This window comes from Somniosus microcephalus, chromosome 4 (genome assembly GCF_052327205.1).
Source record: "Somniosus microcephalus isolate GS21.2 chromosome 4, FLI_Smic_1.0, whole genome shotgun sequence".
Classification (NCBI taxonomy): Eukaryota; Metazoa; Chordata; class Chondrichthyes; order Squaliformes; family Somniosidae; genus Somniosus; species Somniosus microcephalus.
The window spans coordinates 90,348,580-90,368,799 of record NC_140990.1 but is presented as its reverse complement, the minus strand read 5'-3'; the positions used below and the strand labels follow the sequence as shown (position 1 = coordinate 90,368,799).

Below are 20,220 nucleotides of genomic sequence, written 5' to 3'. Positions count from 1 at the left end.
ATGGGACAGTGTAGATGGAGCTTTACTCTGTATCTAACCCGTGCTGTACCTGCTCCGGGACTGTTTGATGGGATAGTGTAGAGGGAGCTTTACTCTGTATCTAACCCGTGCTGTACCTGTCCTGGGAGTGTTTGATGGGACAGTGTAGAGGGAGATTTACTCTGTATCTAACCCGTGCTGTACCTGCCCTGGGAGTGTTTGATGGGATAGTGTAGAGGGAGCTTTACTCTGTATCTAACCGGTGCTGTACCTGCCCTGGGAGTGTTTGATGGGACAGTGTAGAGGGAGCTTTACTCTGTATCTAACCCGTGCTGTACCTGCCCTGGGAGTGTTTGATGGGACAGTGTAGAGGAAGCTTTACTCTGTATCTAACCCGTGCTGTACCTGCCCTGGGAGTGTTTGATGGGACAATGTAGAGGGAGTTTTACTCTGTATCTGACCCATGCTGTACCTGCCCTGGGAGTGTTTGATGGGACAGTGTAGAGGGAGCTTTACTCTGTATCTAACCCGTGCTGTTCCTGCTCCGGGAGTGTTTGATGGGACAGTGTAGAGGGAGCTTTACTCTGTATCTAACCCGTGCTGTACCTGTCCTGGGATTGTTTGATGGGACAGTGTAGAGGGAGATTTACTCTGTATCTAACCCGTGCTGTACCTGCCCTGGGAGTGTTTGATGGGACGGTGTAGAGGGAGCTTTACTCTGCATCTAACCCGTGCTGTACCTGCCCTGGGAGTGTTTGATGGGACAGTGTAGAGGGAGCTTCACTCTGTATCTAACCCGTGCTGTACCTGCCCTGGGAGTGTTTGATGGGACAGTGTAGAGGAAGCTTTACTCTGTGTCTAACCCGTGCTGTACCTGGCCTGGGAGTGTTTGATGGGACAGTGCAGAGGGAGCTTTACTCTGTATCTAACCCGTGCTGTACCTGCCCTGGGCGTGTTTGATGGGACAGTGCAGAGGGAGCTTTACTCTGTATCTAACCCGTGCTGTACCTTCCCTCGGAGCGTTTGATGGGACAGTGCAGAGGGAGCTTTACTCTGTATCTAACCCGTGCTGTACCTGCCCTGGGAGTGTTTGATGGGACAGTGCAGAGGGAGCTTTACTCTGTATCTAACCCCTGCTGTACCTGCCCTGGGACTGTTTGATGGGACAGTGTAGAGGGAGCTTTACTCTGTATCTAACCCGTGCTGTACCTGCCCTGGAAGTGTTTGATGGGACAGTGTAGAGGGAGCTTTACTCTGTATCCAACCCGTGCTGTACCTGCCCTGGGGGTGTTTGATGGGAGAGTGTAGAGGGAGCTTTACTCTGTTTCCAACCCGTGCTGTACCTGCCCTGGGGGTGTTTGATGGGACAGTGTAGAGGGAGCTTTACTCTGTATCTCACCCGTGCTGTACCTGCCCTGGGAGTGTTTGATAGGACAGTTTAGAGGGAGCTTTACTCTGTATCTAACCCGTGCTGTACCTGCTCCGGGAGTGTTTGATGGGACAGTGTAGAGGGGGCTTTACTCTGTATCTAACCCGTGCTGTACGTGCCCTGGGAGTGTTTGATGGGACAGTGTAGAGGGAGCTTTACTCTGTATCTAACTTGTGCTGTATCTGCCCCGGGAGTGTTTGATGGGACAGTGTAGAGGGAGCTTTACTCTGTATCTAACCCGTGCTGTACCTGCCGTGGGAGTGTTTGATGGGACAGTGTAGAGGGAGCTTTACTCTGTATCTGACCCATGCTGTACCTGCCCTGGGAGTGTTTGATGGGACAGTGTAGAGGGAGCTTTACTCTGTATCTAACCCATGCTGTACCTGCCCTGGGAGTGTTTGATGGGACAGTGTAGAGGGAGCTTTACTCTGTATCTAACCCGTGCTGTACCTGCTCCGGGAGTGTTTGATGGGACAGTGTAGAGGGAGCTTTACTCTGTATCTAACCCGTGCTGTACCTGTCCTGGGAGTGTTTGATGGGACAGTGCAGAGGGAGCTTTACTCTGTATCTAACCCGTGCTGTACCTGCCCTGGGAGTGTTTGATGGGATAGTGTAGAGGAAGTTTTACTCTGTATCTAACCCGTGCTGTACCTGCCCTGGGAGTGTTTGATGGGACAGTGTAGAGGGAGCTTTACTCTGTATCTAACCCGTGCTGTACCTGCCCTGGGAGTGTTTGATGGGATAGTGTAGAGGGAGCTTTACTCTGTATCTAACCCATGCTGTACCTGCTCCGGGAGTGTTTGATGAGGCAGTGTAGAGGGAGCTTTACTCTGTATCTAAGCCGTGCTGTACCTGCTCCGGGAGTGTTTGATGGGATAGTGTAGAGGGAGCTTTACTCTGTATCTAACCCGTGCTGTACCTGCTCCGGGAGTGTTTAATGGGACAGTGTAGAGGGAGCTTTACTCTGTATCTAACCCGTGCTGTACCTGCCCTGGGAGTGTTTGATGTGACAGTGTAGAGGGAGCTTTTCTCTGTATCTAACCCGTGCTGTACCTGCCCTGGGAGTGTTTGATGGGACAGTGTAGAGGGAGCTTTACTCTGTATCTCACCCATGCTGTACCTGCCCTGGGCGTGTTTGATGGGACAGTGCAGATGGAGCTTTGCTCTGTATCCAACCCGTGCTGTACCTGCCCTGGGGGTGTTTGATGGGACAGTGTAGAGGGAGCTTTACTCTGTATCTAAACCGTGCTGTACCTGCCCCGGGAATGTTTGATGGGACAGTGTAGAGGGGGCTTTACTCTGTATCTAACCCGTGCTGTACCTGCCCTGGGGGTGTTTGATGCGACAGTGTAGAGGGAGCTTTACTCTCTATCTAACCCGTGCTGTACCTGCCCTGGGAGTGTTTGATGGGACAGTGTAGAGGGAGCTTTACCCTGTATCTATCCTGTTTTGTACCTGCCCCGGGAGTGTTTGATGGGACAGTGTAGAGGGAGCTTTACTCTGTATCTAACCCGTGCTGTACCTGCCCCGGAAGTGTTTGATGGGATAGTGTAGAGGGAGCTTTACTCTGTATCTAACCCGTGCTGTACCTGCCCTGGGAGTGTTTGATGGGACAGTGTAGAGGGAGCTTTACTCTGTATCTAACCCGTGCTGTACCTGCCCTGGGAGTGTTTGATGGGACAGTGTAGAGGGTGCTTTACTCTGTATGTAATCCATGCTGTACCTGCCCTTAGCTGAACAGTGATGGCCTTCATAGTTGAATTTCTTGTCAGCACTAAATATCGAGGCTCATTTATTAGCGAGGTGGTAAATTGAGATCTTGGGAGTCTTCTTGCGACTGTGTGATTCACAGGTCGGGAAACTGACTGAGGAGAGGCCACTGAATGTTCAATATGGGCAGGTTTCCCTATCTGAGGAGGGTGAGAGTGGGACTCCTGCCCACCACATTGACCCCACTGTGACCTTGGCCCATTTTCCTGGGTCGGCATGCATTCATGAATCTCTGGCACACAGAGCAATCCTGCGCAGCCCACCTGCAGACCGCAGTCTGTCTCCGGCCCCCAGTCGATCTCCAGCCCCCAGTCCATCTCCAGCCAGTCTCTGGCCTCCAGTCCGTATCCACTCCCAATCCTTATCTGGCCCCCAGTGCCCTCTCTCTGAAAGAGTCCTCCTCTCAGTCCCATTCCCCTGCTCTTTCTGCGGCCCTTCTAAATTTTTATTTTCAAATGTTTAGTCATATAATATAATAATTGCATATGTAAGTGCTACCTACTGAACCACTGGCTGAGTTATATATGCAACTCAGAATCACAGAAATCACAGAAACCCCACAATGCAGATAGAGGCCATTTCGGCCCATCGAGCCTGCACCGACACATATCCCACCCGATCCCCGTAACCCCTACACCAACACATATCCCACCCTATCCCCGTAACCCCACGTATTTAATCCCCCTAACACTAAGGGTCAATTTATCATAGCCAATCAACCTAACCCGCACATCTTTGGACTGTGGGAGGAAACCGGAGCACCCGGAGGAAACCCACGCAAACACGGGGAGAATGTGCAAACTCCACAGTCACCCGAGGCCGGAATCGAACCCGGGTCCCTGGCGCTATGAGGCAACAGTGCTAACCACTATGCCACCGTGCTGCCCACTATATCTTATTATTAATAATGTCAACATTAGCAATTATTTAGAATCCTAGAATGGTTACAACACAGAAGGAGGCCATTTAGCTCATCGATTCCATGTCTGCTCTCTGCACAAGCACTTAAGCTAGTCCAATTCCCCCCGCCCTACCCCTGTAGCCCTGCAAAAAAAATTTCTTTAGGTACTTATCCAATTCCTTTTTGAAAGCCGTGATTGAATCTGCCTCCACCACCCTTTCAGGCAGTGCATTCCAGATCCTAACCACTCGCTGCATAAAAAAGTTTTTCCTCATGTCGCCTTTGGTCCTTCCGCCAATCACCTTAAATCTGTGTCCTCTGGTTCTCGACCCTTCTGCCAATGGGAACAGTTTCTCTCTATCTACTCTGTCTAGACCCCTCATTATTTTGAACACCTCTATCAAATCTCAACCTTCTCTGTTCTAAGGAGAACAACCCCAGCTTCTCCAGTCTATCCACGTAACTGAAGCCCCTCATCCCTGGAACCATTCTTGTAAATCTTTTCTGCACCCTCTCTAGGGCCTCTAAGAGAATTGATTATTTTTTTAAAATTCGTTCCTGGGATGTGGGCATTGCTGGGAAGGCCCGTGGCATTTATTGCCCGTCCCTAATTGCCCTTGAGAAGGTGGTGAGGAGCCGCCTACTTGAACCGCTGTGGTGAAGGTACTCCCACAGTGCTGTTAGGGAGGGAGTTCCAAGATTTTGACCCATATTATATTAGCATTAGTATCTATTAGTAATATCTAGAATTGTTAATATTTATGTTATTTGCAGTAATGCTAAATTCACGCTTGTGGGTGGCGGAAGGTTGCTGGATCCCACTGTCCCACTCCCTGCGTGACGGCATGACGGAGGCGCGCCTTGATTGACGGAACCCGCCGGCCAGTAGGGAGCGGCGACCAATGGGGGGTCTGGGGGCGGGGCCTCAGGTGGGCCCGGCGACCAATGAGGGGTCGGGGATAGGGCAACAGGTGGGGCCGGCGACCAATGAGGGGGCGTGGGGCGGGGCCTTAGTAGGGGCCGGCGACCACTGAGGGGTCGGGGGGGGTGGGTCCGGCCGCGCGGCCATTTTGTGCGGCCCATGTCCATGTCCGGGGCCCGGGGGGTGAGTGCGCGTTTCTTCTCCTCTGCAGCCCGGGCCCGCCGGCTGACGGCCGCTCTCAGTTTGCTGATCTTCACCCGTCCGCTCTCGGGTTAAACGGGTTCAGAAATTAAAAACAAAAAAGACCCCGGCTGGGGAGCAGAAATTTAAAGGGACAGTGCATGTGATTAAAGGGATGGGGCTCTTAAAGGGGCAGTGTTTGTGATTAAAAGGATGGGGCTATTAAAGGGACAGTGTGATTAAAAGGATGGGGCCATTAAAGGGGCAGTGCATGTGATTAAAGGGATGGGGCCCTTAAAGCGGCAGTGTTTGTGATTAAAGGGATGGGGCCATTAAAGGGGCAGTGCATGTGATTAAAGGGATGGGGCCCTTAAAGGGACAGTGTGATGAAAAGGATGGGGCTGTTAAAGGGACATTGTGGTTAAAAAGACTGGGTAATTAATAGGGTTGTGTAATTAAAGGGGCGGGATTAATTAAAGGCATTGTGAGCAAAGGAACAGTACAATTAAAGGATCATTGTGGAATTGGATAATTAAAGGGACAGTGTAATTTAAGAGGCTGTAAGTTAATGGGGTCGTTTGTGTATTGAAAAGAACAATGTAACTAAAGGGGCAACATGTGTTATTAATGGGGTAGTATTAAAGGTGTAATCTGTATACTTAATGGGTCAATACGTGTAATTAAAAGTACTGTATGGGAACTTGTCTCCCCTTCCCTGCCTGTTTGTTACTGATGGGACCATGTTTCTCCTAAACTTTGGGTGACACATTTAACGGGACAGTGTTTCACCTTACCTGTGGGTGACTTTCAAAGGGAAAATATCTCATTACCTGTGGGTGTATTTAAAGTAACAGGGTCTCTTGTTACCTGTGGGGGACAGATATTTAAAGGGACAGTGTCCCTCCTTGCCTGTGGGTTCACAGATCTTCAAAGGGACAGTGCCTCTCAGTACCTGTGGGTCCACAGATATTTAAAGGGACAGTGTTTCACATTATGTGTTTGAGAGGATATTTAAAGGGGTGGTGCTCTTCTGCAGGCTTGCAGTTAAAGGTCCGCTGATGGCTCTCTCGCTTGGCTGCATTTGGTAGCTAACAGTCTTCCTGTTTGCAGTGGTCCACCCCCCCCCCACCCCCAATCTGTACCCAGCGAGATGGCCATAATCCCATCTAGTTTGGGGGCAGCAGCCTTTCTAGAACAATCTCCAGTCTGTGGAAGATCCTCGCCTCATTTCTAACCATTTCAGAATTCTTGTAGAGAGTAGCGGAGGCTGCGTTTAAAGGTGCAGTGACGTTTGTTTTGTGGGCCCAACTCTTCCCCATCCCTTTAAAAACAGACCGGGAGCGGGGAAGTTCCAGTTTCAAAGCCCCCTTCCACCCTGTGCTGCGTTTTCTGGGCCCGCCTAGGCAGGAGTTGAGTGGTTATAACCAGGAGTCGTAGATCAGCCAGGGTTCCTGCCTTCCGATTGCTGGGAGGAGGGGGGAAGGGGAGAGGCATTTGACCGCAGGGAGCCTGCTGTCAGATCCCGGCTGGAAAGTTTACGTGTGTTGGCGCAGTTGGAGGATTTGGAAGTGACGCCCCACATGGTGGAATAGTCCACCGCCGAGCCTCATGCGTGAAGGCTGGACACTTGTGCGACATATTGGAGTACAGCCTGGAAGTGGACCCGTGGCAAAACCTCAAGGAGGGGAGAGGGAGATGCAGTGGACACAAAGACTAGGAATGCAGGGAAGGAGGGAGGAGGAGCGTGTCAGACGGTGGTGGGGGGGTGAAGGATTTAGAGCTTAGGAGGAACAAGAGAGGCAAAATGGTCTGTTCTGAATTTCTCTGCTGTGCTTTGGTGTCAACTGTGGCTCAGTTTGTAGCACACTCCCCTCTCCGAGTCAGAGAGCTGTGGTTTCAAGTCCCTCTTCAGAGACTTGAGCCCATAATCTAGACCGACACTCCCGGTGCCGGTACTGAGGGAGCACTGCAATATCGGAGGTGCCGTTTTTCGGATGTGACGTTAACCCTTGGCCGCGTCTGCTCTCTTGGGTAGAAGTAAAGCTGTTGTCTTCGGTTTACCCCACAAACTCCGTTCCCTTTCCACCAATTCGATCTCTCTCTCCGGCAACTGTCTAAGGTTGACCAAGTCTGTTCGCAACCTTGGTGTCGTATTTGATCCCAAATTGAGCTTCCTACCTCATATCCGTTCTGTCACTAAGACCGCCCATTTCCGCCTTCGTAATATCACCCGTCTCCACCCTTACCACAACTTATCTGCTGCCGAAACCCTCATCCATGCCTTTTATCACCTCTAGACTTGACTATTCCAACGCACTCCTGGCCGGCCTCCCCAGTTGTACCCTCCATAAAATTGAGGTCATTCAAAACTCCGCCACCCATGTCCTAACTCGCACCAAGTCCCGCTCACCCATCTCCCCAGTGCTCGCTGACCTACATTGGCTCCCAGTTAAGCAACGTCTCGATTTTAAAATTCTCATCCTTGTTTTCAAATTCCTCCATGGCCTCGCCCCCTCCCTATCTCTGTAATCTCCTCCAGCCCTATAATCCCCCATGACCTCTGCACTCCGCCTATTCTGGCCTTTTGAACATCCCCGATTTTAATCGCTTCACCATTGGTGGTCGTGCCTTCAGTTGCCTCGGTTCTAAGCTTTGGAATTCCCCCCCCTAAACCTCTCTGCATCTCCACTTCTCTTTCCTCCTTTAAGACGCTCCTTAAAATCTACCTCTTCGATCAAACTTTTGGTCACCTGCCCTAACATCTTATATGGCTCGGTATCAATTTTTTTTTTTATGTAACACTCCTGTGAAGCGCCTTGGGATGTTTTATTACGTTAAAGGCGCTATATAAATAGGAGTTGTTGTTGTGGTAAAAGATCCCATGGCTACTAAAGAAAGAAAGACTTGCATTTCTATAGTGCCTTTCATGACCACCGGACGTCTCAAAGCGCTTTACAGTCAATTAAGTACTTTTGAAGTGGAGTCACTGTTGTAATGTGGGAAACGTGGCAGCCAATTTGCGCACAGCAAGTTCCCACAAACAGCAATGTGATAATGACCAGATAATTTGTTTTTTGTTATGTTGGTTGAGGGATAACTATTGACCAGGACACCGGGGATAACTCTCCTCTTCTTCGAAATAGTGCCATGGGATCTTTTACATCCACCTGAGAGAGCAGACAGGGCCTCGGTTTAACGTCTCATCCGAAAGACGGCACCTCCTACAGTGCAGCACTCCCTCAGCACTGCACTGGGAGTGTCAGCCTAGCTTTATGTGCTCAAGTTCCTGGAGTGGGACTTGAACCCACGACTGTCTGACTCAGACTTCTATAGGAAGAAGAGCAGAGAAGGTTAAGAGAGGATTTGATAGCGGCGTCCAAAATCATGAAGGGCTTCGATAGCGTAAATGAGACGAAACCGTTTCCAGCGGCAGAAGAGTCGCTAACCAGAGGACACAGATTTAAGGTAATTGGCAAAAGAACCAGAGGGGGAGATTGCAGCGAGTTGTGATCTGGAATACGCTGCCTGAAAGGGTGGGGGAAGCAGATTCAATAGTAACTTTCAAAAGGGAATTGGATAAATACTTGAAGGGAAAAAATTTGCTGGGCTTTTGGGCAGGTGCCGGGGAGTGGGACTAATTGGAGCGCTCTTTCAAAGAGCCGGCACAGGCACGATGGGCCGAATGGCCTCCTTCTGTGCTGTAAAATTCTATGAAGAGCAGGGGGAGCTCTCCCCGGGTGTCCTGGGGGCAACAGTTATTCCTCAACCAACATCACTAAAACAGAAGATCGGGTCATTTATCACATTGCTACTTGTGGGAGCTTCAATGAAGTGCTCCATTGGCTGTAAAGCGCTTTGGGATGTCCTGAGATCATGAAAGCTGTCGAAATGCAACTCCGTTCTTTCTTGGTGGTGACTTTTGTTAACCCCTTTTACAGGCTACCAGAAGCGGTCGCTTCGCCGCTGAGGAAACTCGAGCCGAGCTACCGCCGTCGAGATCTGACCGAGTCGTTCGATTGGTCCGGAGACGAACATCATCGGCCTTTGAATATGGAAGGATGAGCCCGAGCGCTCTGGCCAGCGGGCAGAACATTTAAACGTCGGCGTGAGCGGGGAAAGCGCCGAAACGCACACGGCCCAGAGTGAGAGAGAGACAGAGAACGTTAGCGAGCTTTAACCAAAGACGCCGAGCCGTTCATAGCCGGGGGGGGGGGGGGGCGGGGGGAAGAAAACCGTCCCGCCCGCGCTCCGCCAGTGCATTCGACCAGCTGTCCCCAGCCTGGAAGATGGACGAGGACGACCACCTGGCCGGCGGCTCCCCCTACCGGTGCGCCGACTGCGGCGCGGGCTTCGGCTGCCCGTCCGAGCTGGAGGCACACGGCTGCGGCGGCGACCGTGACGACCACAACGACGACCACGACGGGCGTCCCTTCGCCTGCTCCGAGTGTGGCAAGCGCTTCGCCCACTCCTCCACCCTGCTGACCCACCGGCACACCCACACCGGCGAGCGGCCCTTCGCCTGCTCGGTCTGCGGCAAGAGCTTCGCCCGCTCGTTCAGCCTGCTGACCCACCGGCGGGTCCACACCGGGGAGCGGCCCTTCATCTGCGGCCACTGCGGCAAGGGCTTCACCCAGTCCTGCAACCTGCTGAGCCACCAGCGGGTCCACACAGACGAGCGCCCCTTCCGCTGCGGGCACTGCGGCAAGCGCTTCCGGGTCTCCAGCAGCCTGGCCCGGCACCGGCGGATCCACACCGGCGAGCGGCCCTTCACCTGCCTGGTCTGCGGCATGGGCTTCACCCAATCCTCCCACCTGCTGGCCCACCGGCGGGTCCACACGGGCGAGGGGCCCTTCGCCTGCTCGGTCTGCGGCATGGGCTTCACCCACTCCTCCAGCCTGCTGACCCACCAGCGAGTCCACACTGGAGAGCGGCCGTACACCTGCGCCGTTTGCGGCAAGGGGTTCACCCAGTCCTCCAACCTGATGACCCACCAGCGGGTCCACACGGGCGAGCGCCCCTTCCGCTGCTCGCAGTGCGGCAAGCGCTTCAAGGTCTCCTCCCACCTGCTGCGGCACCAGCGGATCCACACCGGGGAGCGGCCCTCGCCCAGGGGCAGCGGGGAGGGGGAGTCGCCTCGCAGTCCCACATGAGGAAGGGGGCCCTGGGCAGATCGACCATGTTGGCTGTTTCCCCCCCGCCACTCCCCTTTACCATCAATTCCAGCACTCGGGGTCACTTTCTACTGATGTTAAATAAACCCTCTCTCCCCATTCCTCCTATGGGTTTGAACACACCGTGTACACCTTGAAATAAACCAGCTTTGTTTTAAACCCACACACGCAGGGCGGGTGGATCTTCCTTTTCGGCGCAATGGCGGCAGATTTTCTGCGGCGGGGTGGGTGTGAGGGGCTGTGCAGGATTTCACCCCGACCATTTGGCAAGGAGGGGGGAGGTATTTGCGGTACGTACGAGTTCAGAGCGTCTATTGACACCACTGTGTCAGCCAATGAGTTGCGGCAGTACTTTACAGTAAACAGTCGTGTTTTACTCTGCAAACAGAGCCTGTTTAAACAGCGCACTGCAGCAAACAGTCTACAGAGTCTATTTAAAAAGAGTCACTGTGAACTACAGCAAACAGAACTCATGACCGGAACTACAGCAACTTCTCCCGATAAAGGCGGGTTTATTTCTCCGGCAAAACGCAGTGAGTGCATGATAGTTAACAGAATACAAGTAATGTGCGTGAAATCTGTCCCAGTCACTTAGAGCAATGCGGTCTCCAGGCGTGATTGACGGGTCGGGGGGAATTAGCCAATCATCTCCATTCTGGCTGAGAATAGTGGTGTCACTATAGGGAGCCCAACAAAGGGAATTAGCTGCAGCGTTTATATAAAAAACAAACCCCCTTTAATTTCTTTGCGTGTTAAATTAGCTGCGCTGCAATTGATTGCAGACGGAAATGCGTTCCTTTAAGTTTTAGCCCCTCCCCCGGCACCCGCAGCAACGCCGGGTTGTCAGGAAGCTCCATGTTGCCATGGTGTCGGCTGATGGCACAGGAGCCTCCCCGTAGGCACAAGGGCCTAGAAATACGTCTCGGGTGGTGGCGCAAAACAGGCGGTATCGGATCGGCCGCTCGTTGCAGTCAGCGGAACTGAATATCGGGCGCTACGTATAACGGGCGCTACTGCACGAGACGAAGCCCAAGCACTCCCAACACCATCCTCTCAGTAGGGGTGGGGGGGGAAAGGTGGAAATCCCAGGATAATCCAAACGGGATGGAGACCCACCAGGCAGTTAAGTGGGTGCAATTGAGAAGAGAAAGAAAGACTTGCATTTATATAGCGCCTTTCACGACCACCGGACATCTCGGAAGCGCTTTACAGCCACTATTTGAAGTGTAGTCACTGTTGTAATGTGGGAAACTCGGCAGCCAATTTGCGCACAGCAAGCTCCCACAATGTGATAATGACCAGATAATCTGTTTTTTTTGTTATGTCGATTGAGGGATAACTATTGGCCAGGACACCGGGGATAACTCCCCTGCTCTTCGAAATAGGGCCGCGGGATCTTTTACGTCCACCCGAGAGAGCAGACGTCTCATCCGAAAGACGGCACCTCCGACAGTGCAGCGCTCCCTCAGCACTGCGCTGGAGTGTCAGCCTAGCTTTATGTGCTCAAGTCCCTGGAGTGGGGACAACCGTCTGACTCAGGGGCGAGAGTGCTACCCACTGAGCCACAGCTGACACTTCTGAGGGCAGTAAGGGGGTACAAAAGAGGGAGGGGGCGCGGAGTAAGGGGGTTCAAATTCCACATTTGCGTGCCCGAAATCTATTTCATGAAATTGGCCGGCATTAATTCTAAGCCGAATTAGTACCCACTCATCACTCAGTGTTGTCCATTGACCACAGTGACACCGCTTTAGCCACATGTGCTAATCTTAGGAGAAAACGCCCTGCACACAATACTGGTAAATGTACTCCACACTTGACAAACACCTGCCGCCTTTCAGTGCGGGGCTTTGCCACCTTTCTCTTTCACCAAGGTTTGGCATTCTGGCATGAATTTACCCGACACAACACATCTTAGAGTCATAGAGTTATACAGCACAGAAAGAGGCCCTTCGGCCCATTGTGTCCGCGCCGGCCATCAAGTCCTGCCTATTCTAATCCCATTTTCCAGCACTTGGTCCGTAGCCTTGTATGCTATGACGTTTCAAGTGCTCATCTAAATACTTCTTGAATGATGTGAGGGTTCCTGCCTCTACCACCCTTTCAGGCAGCGAGTTCCAGATTCCAACCACCCTCTGGGTGAAAAAGTTTTTCCTCAAATCCCCTCTAAACCTCCTGCCCCTTACCTTGAAACTATGCCCCCTGGTTATTGACCCCTCTACTAAGGGGAAATGTTCCTTTCTATCTACCCTATCTATGCCCCTCATAATTTTGTACACCTCAATCAGATCCCCCCTCAACCTTCTCTGCTCTAAGGAAAACAACCCCAGCTTGTCCAGTCTCTCTTCATAGCTGAAGCGCTCCAGCCCAGGTAACATCCTGGTGAATCTCCTCTGCACCCTCTCCAATGCAATCACATCCTTCGTATAGTGTGGTGACCAGAACTGCACACAGTATTCCAGCTGTGGCCTAACTAGCGTTTTGTACAGCTCCATCATAACCTCCCTGCTCTTATATTATATGCCTCGGCTAATGAAGGCAAGTATCCCATATGCCTTTTAAACCACCTTATCTACCTGTCCTGCTGCCTTCAGGGATCTATGTACATGCACACCAAGGTCCCTCTGATCCTCTGTCCTTCCTAGGGTCCTACCATTCATTGTGTATTCCCTTGCCTTGTTAGTCCTCCCCATCTTCTGGGTTTCTGTCCAGCAGTTGTGAGCAGGACTTTGACCATCGGAGAGATTGCCGAGGATGTTGACTCGCAACGATGAGTCGTGCCAGAATTGCCCGCCCTCCGTCCAGAGCCGCCCCACCCACCCCGCTCACCACACAGAACACGGTTGAATGCTGCTTGCCCATTGCACTGTGGGAGCTGCTCACATAGAAAAATAGGAGCAGGAGTAGGCCGTTCAGCCCCTTTGAGCTTGCTCTGCCATTCAATATGATCATGGCTGATCCTCTATCTCAATACCATATTCCTGCTCTCCCCCATACCCCATTGGTTGGGCTTGCTTTCTTCTGCTGGCCCGGAGCGGTTATTCTGATTGGTTGAGCTGTCCGCGACAACAGCCTCCTTCTCCATTTAACGTTGCTGGTGTTGCCATGGTGCTGAAGTTCATGGCAGGACAAGTCGACAAAACTGTAAACAAAGCAGACAGTTATATAAACAGGCATAAGAGTGCCAAAGCAAGGAAGTTATGCTAAACCTTTATAAAACACTGGTCCGACCTCAGCTGGAGTACTGTGGCCAATTCTGGGCGCCACACTTTCAGAAGGATGTCAAGGCCTTGGAGAGGGTGCAGAGGAGATTTAATAGGATGCTACCAGGGATGAGAGACTTCAGTTATGTGGAGAGACTGGAGTTGTCCTCCTTTAGAGCAGAGAAGTTTAAGGGGAGATTGAATCGAGGTGTTCAAAATCAGGAGGGGTTTTGATGGAGTAAATAGGGAGAAACTGTTTCCACTTGTTTAGTGGGTCAGTAACCAGAGCGCACACATTTAAGATAATTGGCAAAAGAACCAGAGGGGAGATGAGAATTTTTTTTTTTTACACAGCGAGTTGTGATCTGGAATGCGCTGCCTGAAAGGGCGGTGGAAGCAGATTCGATAGTAACTTTCAAAAGGGGAATTGGATAAATACTTGAAGGTGAAAATTTTGCAGGCATATGGGGAAGGAGTAAGGGGGAGTGGGACTAATTGGACTGCTCTTTCAGAGAGCCGGCACAGGCACAATGGGCCGAATGGCCTCCCTCTATGCTGAGTAGTTCTATGAAGGGAACGGAAAGTGGTTGCTAAAGTAGAACATTTTTGGGCTGTTTTATCATTCAAGATTCTTCCTTCTGACATGCTCAGAATGAGGAAGGGATTGGAGAACATCACCATCAACCGACGAGTAATTTAATTCATTTAGTGATTTAATTTGGGCCTCCTTGAACTGTAGGTGAGGTGATGGTGTTCCCACGCACCTGCTGCCCTCGTCCTTCCAGGTGGTGGAGGTCGCTGGTTTGGGGAGGTGCTGTGGAAGAAGCCTTGGCGAGTTGCTGCAGTGCATCCTGTAGATGGTACACGGTGCGCCGGTGGTGGAGGGAGTGAATGTTTAAGCCGGTGGATGGGCTGCCGATCAAGCGGACTGCTTTGTCCTGGATGGTGTCGAGCTTCTTGAGTGTTACAGCTGTGACCCATCTAGTGCATCGTGATATGTGGGCCTCCGCTGGAATGTGCTTCATAAGAGTATGGCACAGCTATGCTCAGTGTGCAAGATTACGTACAAAGGAACAGGAGGAGGCCCATCAGCCCCTCGAGCCTGTCGCGCCATTCACGTAGAGCATGGCTGATCGGTACCTCAACTCCATTTACCCACCTGTGTTCTATATCCCTTGATACCCTTACCCAACAGAAATCTATCAATCTCAGTTTTGACATTTTCAATTAACTACCCCCCACCCCCCAGCCTCAACAGTTTTCTGGAAGAGGGAGTACCAGATTTCCACTCTCCGTTGTGTGAAGAAGTGCTTCCTGACATCACTCCTGAATGTCCTAGCTCTCATTTTAAGGTTTGAATCATACATTCATAGACATTTACAGCACAGAAGAAGGCCATCCGGCTCATCCTGTCCGCGCTGGCCGACAAAGAGCTATCCAGCCTAATCCCACTTTCCAGCTCTTGGTCCGTAGCCCTGCAGGTTACGGCACTTCAAATGCATAACCAAGCACTTTTTAAATGTGATGAGGGTTTCTGCCTCTACCACCCTTTCAGGCAGTGAGTTACAGACACCCACCACCCTCTGGGTGAAAAAATTCTCCTCAAATCCCCTCTAAACCTCCGACCAATTACTTAAAATCTTTGCCCCCTGGTTATTGACCCTTCTGCTAAGGGAAATAGGTCCTTCCTTTCCACTCTATCTAGGCCCCTCATAATTTTATACACCTCAATCAAGTCTCCCCTCAGCCTCCTCTGTTCCAAAGAAAATAACCCCAGCCTATCCAGTCTTTCCTCACAGCTAAAATTCCCCAGCCCAGGCAACATCCTCGTAAATCTCCTCTTCCACCCTCTCTAGTGCAATCACATCCTTCCTGTAATGTGACCAGAACTGCACGCAGTACCCTAGCTGCGGCCTAACTAGTGTTTTATACAGTTCAAGCATAACCACCTGCTCTTCTATGCCTCGGCAAATAAAGGCAAGTATCCCGTGTGCCTTCTTAACCACCTTATCTACCTGGCCTGCTACCTTCAGGGATCTGTGGACATGGACTCCAAGGTCCCTCTGATCTTCTGCACTTCTCAGTGTCTGACCATTTAATGTGTATTCCCTTTCCTTGTTAGCCCTCCCCAAATGCATTACCTCACACTTCTCCAGATTGAATTCCATTTGCCACTGTTCTGCCCACCTGACCAGTCTATTGATATCTTCCTGCAGTCTGCAGCTTTCTTCTTCATTATCAACCACACGGCCAACTTTAGTATCATCTGCAAACTTCTTAATCATCCTACATTCAAGTCCAAACCATTGATATACACCACAAAAAACAGAGGACCCAGTACTGAGCCTCATGGAACCCCAGTGGAAACAGCCTTTCAGTCACAAAAAAACCCTTGACCATTACCCTCTGCTTCCTGTCTCTGAGCCAATTTTGGATCCAACTTGCCACTTTGCCTTGGATCCCATGGGCTTTTACGTTCGTGACCAGTCTGCCATGCGGGACCTTATCAAAAGCCTTGCTAAAATCCATATAGACTACATCAAACACACTACCCTCATTGACCCTCCTTGTTGCCTCCTCAAAATATTTAATCAAGTTAATCAGACACGACCTTCCATTGACAAATCCATGTTGACTGTCCCTGATTAATCCATGTCTTTCTAAATGAAGATTTATCCTGTCCCTCAGAATTTTTTCCAATAATTTTCCCACCACCGAGGTTAGGCTGACTGGCCTGTAATTACTCGGTCTATCCCTTTTTAAACAACGGTACCATGTTAGCAGTTCTCCAGTCCTCTGGCACCACACCTGTACCCAGAGCGGATGGGAAAATGATGGTCAGAGCCTCTGCTATTTCCTCGCTATACAGTCTGGGATACATTTCATCCAGGCCTGGGGATATAGCCACTTTCAAAGATGCTAAACCCTTTAATATTTCCTCTTTCAGTATGTTTATTTCATCTAATATTTCACACTCCTCCCTGATTGCAATGTCTGCATCGTCCCTCTCTTTTGTGAAAACAGACGCAAAGGTTATACCCGCTTGTCCTGTGTTCACTGACCTACCTTGGCTCCTGGTCCAGCAGTGCCTTGAATTGAAAATTCTCTTCCTTGTTTTCAAATCCCTCCATGGCCTCACCGCTCCCTATCTCTGTAACCTCCTCCAGCCCCACAACCCTCCGAGGTCTCTGTGCTCCTCCAATCCTGGCCTCTTGCGTGTGCTCTAATTCCTTCACCCCCCACCATTGACGGCCGTGCCTTCAGAACTATAGGCCCTCAGCTCTGGAATTCTCTCCCTAAACCTCTCCGCCTCTCTACCTCTGACTCCTCCTTTAAGACGCTCCTTAAAATCTACCTCTGTGACCAAGCTTTTGGTCACCTGTCCTAATACCTCCTTACAAAAAGAAAATACTGCAGATGCTGGAAATCTGAAATAAAAACAGAAAGTGCTGGAGATACTCAGCAGGTCAGGCAGCATCTGTGAAGAGAGAAACGGAGTTAACGTTTCAGGTCGATGACCTTTCGTCAGAACTGGAAAAAAGCAGGAAATGGAACAGATTTTTAAGCAAGTGCAGGGGCTGGGAAAGGGGGGAGGGGATGAAAGAACAAAAGGGAAGGTCTGTGATAGGATAGAAGGCAGGAGAGGTTAAGAGACATTGGCCTAGGAATTCGGTGGAGGCCCAAACGGGGCGCCAAGCTCGCCTGGGCGCCGGATTTAGTGCAGCGTTTGGAGCAGTAGCGACCGCCGGAAATTCATCTTGTGCGCCCCAAGAGGGACACGGGGCGAGGCTCGAGGCGCTCCGCGTCCCTCTTAGGGCGCTGAAACTGAATATCGCAGCGCAACGTGCCGCAGCGCCACACGCTGCAGTACTGCAGGCCTTCCTCCCATTCTTAAGGGGGAGGGGCCTGCTGCAGCGCGATCTCCGATTGCGAGTGCCGGCAAAAGAGCCCGGCACCGAGGAGAAGTGCCGGGCTCTCGGAAAACAGCCGGCACTGCCGCGGGGGGGAGATCAGGAGGCCGGGGACGGAGGTGCTGGCAGGCGGCCGCCGAAAAAGACGGCCGCCCCGCACCTCCACCTTAATTTGCGCCACTCCCGCCACAGGTAGGCCCTGTGAACCGGGCGCGATTTGTGGCCAGAGTAGCGGAGGCGGACGCAAACAAATATGGCGATCGGGGCGGTAGTGGGGCGCTGCGCACACTGATGATGTCATCGGTGGCGGCGCAGCACTACAGGCTAACGCCGCCATTAGCGCCCCCGATAAATATCGCGGGAGGCACGGCCAGTGGCGCTACAGCCACTGAGTGCCCTCTTTAGGCGCTAACTGGTGGCGCAGCCCACCGAATTTCTAGGCCATTAAGAGATATTCAAGGCAAGAGGAGGTGGTAATGGGACAGGTTAAGAAACAAAGGATGGCTCTAGATGAAGTGTGAATTGCACTGGCAGAATGAAGGACAGCTGCCATGTGGGAGGGAAGAAAAGACACAAACTAAAGGTGTGGATAAAAAATATATATAGGCTAGGGACCGAGGTTATGATCTGAAATTGTTGAACTCTTATGTTGAGTCCAGAAGGCTGTAAAGTGCCTAATCGAAAGATGAGGTGCTGTTCCTCGAGCTTACGCTGAGCATCAGTGGAACAGTGTAAGAGGCCGAGGATGGAGAGGTCAGAGTGGGAGTGGAGCGGATAATTAAAGTGTCAGGCGACCGGAAGCTCGGGGTCACACTTGCGGACTGAACGGAGGTGTTCCGCAAAGCGGTCACCCAATCTGCGTTTGGCCTCCCTAATAGCTCCTTATGTGGCTCGGTATCAAATTTTTGCCTAATTCCGCTCCTGTGAAGCGTCTTGGGATGTTTTACTACGTTAAAGGTGCAATATAAATACATGATGTTGTTGCAGGCTGGCTTTCTTAAAGCAGTCCTGGCTGCATCCTGCCTCGCCTGCCAGCCTTTGTCGAAATGGGCTCTAAACATGCATTTTTCCCTTTTGTTCGGTGTCCATAGGAAGTAGGAGGGCTCAGCCTCTGACCACTTCACTGTCTGGGGGTTGGTCAGTTTAGCTGCCAATTAATCTGGCTACCACCCACTCTTTCCTTACAGCTCCCCTGACCCTCAGTATGGACTCCTGAACAAGTAAGTTGTTCCGAACTCCCCCACCAGAGGGAATAGTTTCTGCCTATCCACCCCGTCAAATCCTTTAATCATCTTAAACACCTCATCCCTTAATCTTCTGTGCTCAAGAGAATACAAGCCTAGCTGACCTGGCAAGGTTACGCTTACAATTGGTACTCAAGGTGTCACTGGCATAATCTCCAGCATTTGCCTGCTTGTCTGAAATCGGAGGGTAAAAGGCGCAGCCCCTTCCTATCCGTCAGTTGCCGGCGTGCAGTCGGGCGGCTCAGCCTCTTCCCCCCCCCCCCCCCCCCCGGATGAATTGCCACCTGGAGTGAGACTTTCCTCGGTCGTCTCCTCGTCCCCCCTCAGCTCCTCCGCTGCTGTAACCCTCATCCTTTGTTACCTCTAGACTCGACTGTTCCAACACTCTCCTGGCCGGCGTCCAATCTTCCACCCTCCGTAAACTTCAGCTCATCCAAAACTCTGCTGCCCGTGTCCTAAATCGCACCAAGTCATACAGCACAGAAAGAGGCCATTCGGCCCAACCAGTCCATGCCGGCGTTTATGCTCCACACCAGCCTCCTCCCGACTTTCCTCATCTAAATCTATCAGGATAACCCTCTATTCCCTTCTCCCTAATATGCTTATCTAACCGCCCCTTAAATGCATCGATACTATTCACTTCAACCACTCCCTGTGGTAGCGAGTTCCACATTCTCACCACTCTCTGGGTAAAGAAGTTTCTCCTGAATTCCCTATTGGATTTCTTGGTGACTATCTTATATTGATGGCCTCTAGTTATGCTAGAGTGGAAACATTCTCTCTGTATCCACTCTATCAAAACCTGTCATGATTTTAAAGACCTCTATTTGGTCATCCCTCAGCCTTCTCCTTTCAAGAGAAAAGAGACCCAGCCTGTTCATCCTTTCCTGATATGTATACCCTCGCATTTCTGGTATCATCCTTGTAAATCTTCTCTGCACCCTCTCCAGTGCCTCTATATCCTTTTTATAATATGGCGACCAGAACTGTACGCAGTACTCCAAGTGTGGTCTAACCAAGGTTCGATACATAGAGTCATAGAGTTATACAGCATAGAAAGAGGCCCTTCGGCCCATCGTGTCTGCACCGGCCATCAAACCCTGTCTATTCTAATCCCATTTTCCAGCACTTGGTCCGTAGCCTTGTATGCTATGGCGTTACAAGTGCTCATCTAAATGCTTCTTGAATGTTGTGAGGGTTCCTGCCTCTACCATCCTTTCAGGCAGTGAAGTCCTGTTCACCCATCACCCCTGTGCTCGCTGACCTACATTGGCTCCCGGTCAAGCAACACCTCGATTTTAAAATTCTCATCTATGTTTTCCAATCCCTCCATGACCTCACCCTCTCCTTATCTCTGCAACCTCCACCAGCCCTACAAGCCACCGAGATCTCTGCGCTCCTCCAATTCTGGCTCTTGCGCATCCCCGATTTTAATCGCTCCATCATTAGTGGCCGTGCCTTCAGCTACCGAGGCCCTAAGCTCTGGAATTCCCTCCCTAAACCTCTCTGCCTC

The 20,220-nt window shown here is 51.3% G+C and overlaps 2 protein-coding genes across 3 annotated transcripts in view; both read left to right on the top strand.

The window, feature by feature from the left end:
* LOC147119501 (ubiquitin carboxyl-terminal hydrolase CYLD-like) overlaps window positions 1-20,220 on the top strand; it is a 388,802-nt gene that overhangs the window by 80,451 nt on the left and 288,131 nt on the right. The gene's annotated exons all lie outside the window — the stretch shown is intronic.
* LOC147119504 (uncharacterized) lies at window positions 5,104-10,515 on the top strand. 2 transcript variants are annotated; one of them, XM_085985071.1, is made up of 2 exons: window positions 5,104-5,184; window positions 9,120-10,515. In XM_085985071.1, the coding sequence occupies exon 2, from the start codon at window positions 9,468-9,470 to the stop codon at window positions 10,329-10,331; it is 864 nt and encodes a 287-aa protein (XP_085841197.1). In that variant the 5' UTR covers window positions 5,104-5,184; window positions 9,120-9,467; the 3' UTR covers window positions 10,332-10,515. The 2 variants fall into 2 exon arrangements, with proteins under 2 accessions (XP_085841197.1, XP_085841198.1); XM_085985072.1 differs by lacking the exon at window positions 5,104-5,184 and adding an exon at window positions 8,459-8,646.

Coding starts and splice junctions, on each gene's coding strand:
- LOC147119504 (XM_085985071.1), top strand. CDS start 9,468: ATGGACGAGGACGACCACCTGGCCGGCGGCTCCCCCTACCGGTGCGCC.